This window comes from Meleagris gallopavo, chromosome 26 (genome assembly GCF_000146605.3).
Source record: "Meleagris gallopavo isolate NT-WF06-2002-E0010 breed Aviagen turkey brand Nicholas breeding stock chromosome 26, Turkey_5.1, whole genome shotgun sequence".
Lineage (NCBI taxonomy): Eukaryota > Metazoa > Chordata > Aves > Galliformes > Phasianidae > Meleagris > Meleagris gallopavo.
Window position 1 is genome coordinate 4,442,071 of NC_015036.2, and position 8,439 is coordinate 4,450,509.

The 8,439-nt window shown below is 43.0% G+C and overlaps 1 protein-coding gene across 1 annotated transcript in view; it reads right to left on the bottom strand.

Moving 5' to 3' along the window:
- Positions 1 to 7,483, bottom strand: part of KMT2A (lysine methyltransferase 2A) — a 32,148-nt gene extending 24,665 nt beyond the window's left edge. The window contains exons 1-6 of the mRNA XM_031556886.1: positions 7,406 to 7,483; positions 4,945 to 6,645; positions 3,977 to 4,404; positions 2,592 to 2,769; positions 1,919 to 2,153; positions 332 to 396 (exon numbers count right to left, since the gene is read on the bottom strand). Of these exons, the coding sequence (XP_031412746.1) occupies positions 332 to 396; positions 1,919 to 2,153; positions 2,592 to 2,769; positions 3,977 to 4,404; positions 4,945 to 6,526 (2,488 nt within the window). The 5' untranslated portion in view covers positions 6,527 to 6,645; positions 7,406 to 7,483. The remainder of the gene's footprint in view (positions 1 to 331; positions 397 to 1,918; positions 2,154 to 2,591; positions 2,770 to 3,976; positions 4,405 to 4,944; positions 6,646 to 7,405) is intronic.
- Positions 7,484 to 8,439: the final 956 nt, after the last annotated feature.

Below are 8,439 nucleotides of genomic sequence, written 5' to 3' on the forward strand. Positions count from 1 at the left end.
TTAGGAACAAAGAACCAAACCTCTGAGAACTGGCTGAGCTTAAGTGCTGAGGGAAGGCTCATCAGCTGCCAGCAGCTGTTCTTACAAAAAGGAGGAGAAACTACAAGTCTAAGCTGAAAAAGATAACTGCTGTCTGTTTATAGTTGTTAGCTGTATTCACATCTCTCCTCCAACTTTTACAGGACCCCAATAAAACAGCCAGGTTCCCTGTTAGCATTTGCTTTCATACTGAACTTCTATAGTTGTGTGCAGTCACATTGAGAGCAAAGAGCAAAATTTAAGGTATGAAAATTTCTCTCATCCTGCACTTGAGCCAAACCTCTCAGCCTACCTTTAGCTTGCTTCTGGAGATATGCTTTTGAAGGCATCCACTGTAGATTCTGACACTTTCTCATTCTACAAAGAAAGAACAAGTCACCCAATCAGAAATTAGAAGAAAAATGCAGACATTAGGAAGGCATTCTGTAAACATCCAACATGATGAAAAAAAACCCAACAAACAAAAAAACTCATTATCAATGCATCCACCAAATTTCTCCAAACTGTTCTCTCCTTCTTCAGAAACATTTAAAACAATCTAATTTTCCTGTATTTTCTTTTTCCCCCCTACACTTACAACACAATTTTGAAGATAATAAAACTCTGCTTCACTGGTAAATACCCCATCAAATCCATTTCTTAGAAACTGGCATTTGAGTAGTATCAGAATACTTCTAAGAACTCTAAAACAACATCAAACACTCACCAGTAGGTTTTTTGTAACCCAAACAGGCCATTTCAGATTTAAAAATATATATATTCTGTTCCCATGAAGTGGGACTGAAGTGTGACCAAATATTTTTTAAAGTGTTCAGTTCCTGTTTTCCTCATATCTAATGCATGTTGTCTTCTAAATATTGAGCAACAGACTGTATTTCTGTCTTCGTTCTTGTAGTAAAGTCAGCGGTTTTGAAAGCCAGCCCAAGGCAAGAGCAAAGCTGCTAGGAGTTGGATTACTTATGTTCAGAAGTCTGCTGACTGTTTTCACACAGATGAGCACTCCACAGCAATTCTCAGAGCTGCACTTTATAAATAGCTTTTGTATCACAACAATCTTTCTGATACCACTTCATTTGCTGCCTTTTCAGACAGATTATCTAGTCTGGAAAAATCAATTTGATAGAGCAATTAAAAAAGCAAAAGGTTTAGGCTAAGTTATATGTATAAAACGATGGGAAAACTAAGTAAGGGAGTTATTTCTTAATGATATCCACAGACTTCCTTGTTATATGAAGTGTATATTCATGAGATAAACTTCATTTGGGAAAAAGCGGCTCTCCATAAACGCCTTCTGGGAGAACAAGAGGTAAAATATATATGCATATATCACCATTCTTGCAATAATAACCTTTCACTCAGAGGGTGGTGAGGCACTGGAACGGGTTGCCCAAGGAGGTCGTGGATGCTCCATCCCTGGAGGCATTCAAGGCCAGGCTGCATGTGGCTCTGGGCAGCCTGGTTTAGTGGCTGACAACTCTGCTTGTGGCAGGGGGTTGAAACCAGATGATCATTGTGGTCCTTTTTAACCCAGGCCACTCTATGATTCTATGAATAAGCCATACTGCTGAATGAAAGTCACTGGTCTCATTTCAAATGGCTCTCAGTGCTACTATAACCATTTCTTCAAAGTAGGGAGAATAAATTGGAAGTGAACTTCAGAAAAAGACCTCATGAAAAGCATGCCTTCAATCAGGATCAACACTCCTAAATTAAACTGCGTTTAATTCCCTGTAGAGATCCAGCCTCAGCTCAGGCCAAATTCATCCAAAGCCTACACAACAGGACTAAAAGGCTGTTGTTTCTCGTCCCATAGTGTGGGTGTGCTTATCCTGCTCCATACAGAGATTAACCAAGCAGTTTCTCAAACACTCAGACTTACTTGCAGCACTGCTTCTTTATATTCCGCCCACCAAACTTGGGTTTGTCCAGACAGTTAGTGCAGACACCACAATCCTCTGGAACCTGACAGCCTGAGCACTGCCCACAGCGCCTTGAGCGTCGGCCCTTCTTCACTGGAGGCTCTTGCTGTGCCTTGTTTCTCGTTACCGGCTTAATTGGTTTGATAGGTGGAGCAAGAGGTTCAGCCTCTTCAGAGCCAGCTATTGATGATTTGTCTGTGAGAAAGAAAGTTTTGTGAATTCACGGAAGTGAAATAATCTTTGAAGTATTTGATGAGCTCATGGAACCTACTCTATTAAATCTAAGTTCACCTGCAGAGCCACATAAGGGGCGTGTGTGACCATGGATGTATACATACAGATGTACACACGTGGTACGTACACACACACTGCTCTCAGCAGACCTCAAGTGCAGCACATAACAGATTTTTATAGAAACTAACAATGGTTAAAAGGATTAACCTTGTCTTAGTGGCATTTTAACACGGAGCTCAGATCTGCTTAACATACTACCCCTTATTAATTGCTCAAAGATCTCATTCTCACAGGTTCAGACATGGCTGTATTTATTACAAATGTAAAGATGCCATTAACCCAACTAGTCAACGAAAGCAGACTTTCCATGAATCCACAAGTGAAAATTGGAAGCCTTACCATCATTCCCCATGGAAGACAGTATCTTCTCTCGCTCTTCCCACGGTAAGGCACTCAGAGTGGGCATGTCATCAGGAAACACCGCTCGCTTACGGCCCAGGGCAACAGCTGCTCTCCTGCAAACATGCTTTATTCGTGGTCCTCGGACTGACGTTTCTGATGAATCGCTCTCTTGTCCCTGGATTTCAAGATATGAAAATAGATAAGTGTTCCTAAGAAAGGTACAAAAGTGGGACTGTGACACATGCAATGGAAACTTCTAAATAACCTAAGAAGAATTAAGAAGAATTAAACTATAGCCTAGCTTGCATTTTGTAAGAGCCGAGGTAAAAATAAAGACTCTCAGCCTTCTAAGGCTCAGACATCCAAGAGAAGAAAATTCAGAAGAACAAGAACTTTTATTTGTTTGGATTTACAAAGTTTCTACCTGCTAATAGAAAGCAAACTCACTCGTGAAGCCGTGCTACCAAAGCAATGGCATCAGAAACCCAGAGTTGACTGGAATCGGGATAAACAGACTAATGCTGGGTACTAACTGATCTGGCAGAAGACAGAAGTAAGTCAAGCTGTTTAAATCAGGCTCTTTTTCAGCTTTGTAGCTGTTAGGATGAGGGCACTGTGTTTACTGAGGTGATAAATACAGCAGTTTAGTGCAATTTTCCCCAAACAATTAATTGCAAAGGTCTGGGTTTCTTCATATAAACATGCCAGGCACACACTTTTCATTCTGGGGACAAAAGATAAGCACTAGTAATTTCTAACATTAACATTCTCAGGGAAAGTAACACTTCAAATAAGGAAATATTCTGTGAAAAGGTATTGCTATCATATAACACCTACCTTTTTGATAGCTAAATAGATTGCAGGGTGGGTTTGTGGTGGGGCAAATGCAGAGAGGGAAGACAGGAAAGCAGGAGGAAGCAGTTCTCCAACCAGATGCAAAATCCCAATGGATTTTGCTTCTGCCCATAAAAGTAACAGATCAGATCATCATATGAGACAGTTACAGAAGAGAGCTCAAGATTAATTCCATCTTCAGAAAAACGACTGCAGTCTGTTAGAACCCTGTTTTTAAAAATGCACATTACCCTTGATGCTCACTTTGCCTAGATGTGTACAGAGAAACCTAATAACCAGCTCCACTGTACCATTCTCCAAAAATGCACCCAGCTCCCCCTGAGCTGAGTACACAGCAGCTTTCTCTCCCCCTCAACTTCTGCCCATGCCTTCTCATTTTTGGATCCCTTACCATCTGTTGCACTAACAGCTTCTTAGCCTGGCATGTTAATTCTTCACGCTCAGGATATGAAAGCTGCTTGTGATTGTGCAGTGAAAATTCCAAACAAGATGGACCCCAGCAAAAGAAAAATAATAATAATAAATACCTGTGCTTTTGGCTGATCTGCTTGTTTGAGGGACTTGCTCTTCTCGATCTTGTACAGCTGGGCTTTTGCTTTTTTCAGAAGACTGGCTACCCTTTTGTCAGTCATTGGCAGTTTGTCTGCTTGAGCCAACATAGAGCTGATGGAGGAAGCGGAATGTTTAACGGTGCTTGAAGCAGGAGTAGAGAGACGCAGAGCTTTTTCCTTCTCCAAAGACGGCACAGCAGGGCTGAGGTCCAGATCTGATTTGTCTAACCCCCCTCTACCTTTCTTGGATGTTTTGGTTTTGATGGCTGTTGTATCTACCAGAGCAGCAGTGGAAACATCTGCCACAGGATCTATTGCTGTAGACTTCCTCCGCCCGGCAGTTTTTTTTGCAGAAGATGATGCTGCAACATCTTCACTGACAACTTTTTCTTTGGGCATTTTACCTACAGGAAACAAAGCAGAGCTACTCTGAATTTCTGACCCTTTTCTCCTTTTCTCTTTCCTTGACTCACGTTTGTTCTCCTTCTCTCTCTCTCTGTCTTTCTCTCTGCTCTTGTCCTTCTCCACACTCTTATCAGCGTCTTTATCTTTGGACAGTTCCTCTGTTGCCCTGTCTTTGTTTCTGCCTCTCTCTGTCTGGGGACTTGTTGTGAACCAAGGAAAGAGAGGAGTAGGACTACTAGATGAGAAAGGCTCTGCTGGAGTGCTAGTCTGCTTCCTTTGTCTCTGGCTTCTTTCTGCTGATTCCCCGGACTGTGTTAGGGAATGGGAAGGAAAAGTAAAAGTTGAATTTAAGGCACTAGTGGCAAGAGAACTAACAGAAATGCTAGTTAATGAGGAAGAGACAGAAGACTGTGGGGTGAGAGTTGTCAGGTCAGAGGTACTAAGTCTCCCACTTCTGGTCCTCATGGAGTGCGAAGGAGATCTGGGTTCTGAGCGGATAGGGCTAAACACTTTTCTCTTTCGTTTCCTAGAAGAGACACCTGTTGCAGAAGTTCCCGTAGTGGTTCGACCAACGGATGAGGGCAAAGTTACAGATTCAAAGATTCTGGAGTGGGCCTCGCTTGGAGTGAATCTCGGAGCTCTCAACAGAGGACTTCTCTTGTGCATATCAAATCTTGTTCCAGAATGAAGAGAAAACAGACGTGCTGGAGCCGTAGCACCTGGCGTCGAGAAGCCAGATGCAAAGCCAACGTCCTCCGGTGTCAGCGGTGGGGGTCTAAAGTTATCAAATATTGGTTTGCGAATAAGACCCTCTTTGGCATATTTTGCTGATGAGAAGTACTGTGGTTCTGACCTGGAATGCTTTAGAGAGGTCCACCTAAACGTTGGCTCTCGTAGAATTGATTTACGTTTCTCTTGCATTGGTGCAGCAGAAGTAGGAAGAAAGGGTGAGGCTAAAGGTATGGTAGGAGGCATAAGCCAGGGAGTGTGGTCTGAGATGCCAGAAGCAGGTTGTAGTGGTGGGGGAGGAGTGAGCAGAGGGGGAGGAGGAGAAGAGGAGGACTGCTGCTGTGGCACACTTGGCAAGGCTGACAGCTTTTTAGCAGCCCTCTGGCCAAAACTTCTTTCTGTTATGGAAAACCTTCTGTTTCTCCTGTCGCCGTTATCATTCTCAGGGGACTGAGAAACGGGTAGAGGTGTGTGAACTTCTGGAGTATTACTTCGCTCCTCAGAAAGAGTCTGCATCTCCTCAGAAGCCTGAGAGTCCGTAGACGTATCGACGCTTGGGCTACTGGACCGGGAGGAGTCTGAAGACATCTGAGATGAATGCTGAGAAGCAGCACTGGATTTTTCACTGGATCCACAAGATGTAGCACTGAACCTGCTGTTTGGCGTGGATTCTAGTCGGGATATTTTGATAGGAGGGTCGTAGTCTTCATCTTCAATGAACCGCTTGGGTGTTTTAATAATCCGTGAAGAGATAGCACTTACAACTGGCATGATGAACTGCCGGATGTTTTTAAGCTGGGTTCTCCCCTTTCTGCCCTGCAATTTGGCTGCTTCTTTCTCAATCTTTTTTTGTGCCCCCTTCTTAGCCCTCTGCAAGAGTTGCTTAGCGATTGTTGCATCTGTCCTTTTTGTGGAGGGTATGATCCTAACAGGCTTAATCCTGCGTGGACTCTGTCTGACAGCAGTCTTCTCTTCCTTCGTAGGAGGCGGCGTGCCATCCTTTTCTTTACGTATCCTTTGGGGTTTCTCCAGCTGTGAATTTATGACCAAGCTCGAGGAAGTCTTTAAACGTTCAGAAGATGGCGGCCTTCCTCTCCTGCGCACAATCTGAACACTTTTCCTCCCTATTTGAAGTTTTGCCCCAGGCTTAAATTTAGATTTTAGTGGGGAGAGTTTACTAGTTCTTAATTTCTTAATTTTAGTTGCTTGCTGAAATGTAGTGGATGGTGACCTTTTGATTTTTTTCAGACTCTCTTTATCTTCTTTGCTTCCCTTCTGAATATCTGATGTGTCCTTTACTTGCGACAACTTGAACTTTACACTAGTAAGCGTTGGAGGTCTTCCTCGTCTTTTTTCCCCACTTTTCAGATCCTTCTTCTTTACTTTCTCCATGGATGTGGTTTCAGACTTGCTTGAAGGGGAACACACTGATGAAGAGTCTGACAGTACAGCTGAACTTCGGTCAGAACTGCTCCGGGGCCTCCCACGAGGTTTTCGTGGACTAGATTTAACTGAGAGGAAAGTAGAGAAAGCAGAGTACACATTAAATTTCTCTGAGTGTCAGCTCAGCATTATCCAGGTCACACAGGTATTTACTCAGTATAAAACACATAGTCTGGACAAGCTGCTAAAATACCTCTGTTCATTAACAAATAAAAAGAGCATTTTATCAATATATAGATAAAGAATTCCATCACAAAATAAATCTCTTAAAAATCTCTAAGTGAAGTAATACAAAAGAAAACAAAAACCCTGGTTTTAGCTTTGAAATACATTCAGCACTCAAGACTCCGGTTAGAATCATCAAGCAGATGTGCACAACTACATTACTCACCTCTAGCAGTGCCTCTCAATTCATACACAGTTATTCCAGTTCTGGGTCTTCACATAGCTCTCACTACATACTTCATTCTTCATGTTAAATGCCTTGTTAGCAAGGCTGTCCACAATAAAATTCACTGGCAAGGCCAAATTGAGTAGAGTATTGTGGTGAATGAGCAGAGTACTGTGGTGAGAGCAATTATTGACAAGAACCTAAAATCAAAACCACTCATTTGCTTCCAAACCCACTGTGATTTCATCCTATCTCTTGAACAGACCAAACCTAAAGACACCACAATGATAGACAGCATCCAAATCTAAACTCAATCCAAAGACCATCCAACGGCCTTTGTGGTGGATGAGATTTAAGACAAGAAGCAGGAAAGACAAGAGAAGAGCATCACAAAGGGGCACAGGAAGATAACATCCATTCCTGCGACTTGAACATACCTGTGGGGGACCGGGTGGGACTTTGTACTTTGATTTCTTCATCTGAACCAAAACCTAGGAACTGTTCATCCTGCAACAAAAAAGAGGATTGACATTTTGGAGCTTCAGCAGGGCCTTGACTTTCCTCCAGCCCCCTCTCTGAGCAGCTTCTCCCTGCTCCCACAAGAGCCACGCTCACAGCCCCAGGAAGGAAAGCACACAGTTTCGTGGCTTCTGTCAATCTCGCAGGCCTTCAGATGTAGCCCACCTCAACACTTCCACCACCCAATGGCCTCCAAGCTGAGCAACAGGCTGGACGTGACTCCAGCTGCTGACGTGGAGATGGAGCAATCCTGAAGGCATCGTCCACTCTATAACAGCACTGACACCTTGCAACAGCACTGAGCGTATGGAAAACACCACTAACCAGTATGGTTTATTTTTTATCCTGACAGTGAAAACAGAAACCAAGAAGAATCAGGAAAAAAAACACTACAACAAGTGCTGTAAGATAAGGTGCAGACAACAAACTAAGTAACACCAACACAAGGAGCATCACAACTAGCAAAAAAGCTCATGCTACAAAAAGCTGCTGAATCGTGAAATGGCCATTTTTGATACAGCAAAGCAAATCAATATTCCAATGCAATGTTCTAGGCACTCTGTTCACATTAAGTCAGGTTTCCCATGGAATATACAAATGTAAATCCTCGTGATGTGCCACCAATCTCTGTGACTGTTTTTATGCTGATCTGTGTTTCCTGGTGCAATTTCACCTCGAGCAATTATGTTCTCCATTCTTAAATTCCCTCTGCACTTACAAACAGATATGCCAGTTGCTGCTTGCTTCTTTAATCACCTGTGCAACCTGGCTGCATGCTGGAAAGTAACTTCTTGTTCTACCAGGAAGGTGCCACAGCTCTACTCGCATCCCTTTCTAACAACTCAAGTTTTCACTGAGCTCTGAGAGAGGAAGTATTTGAAAAATAGCATGCTGAAAGGACAAAGGTGCAATACTATGGAACAGGAGACCTTCAGCAGTGCAAATCAACAAC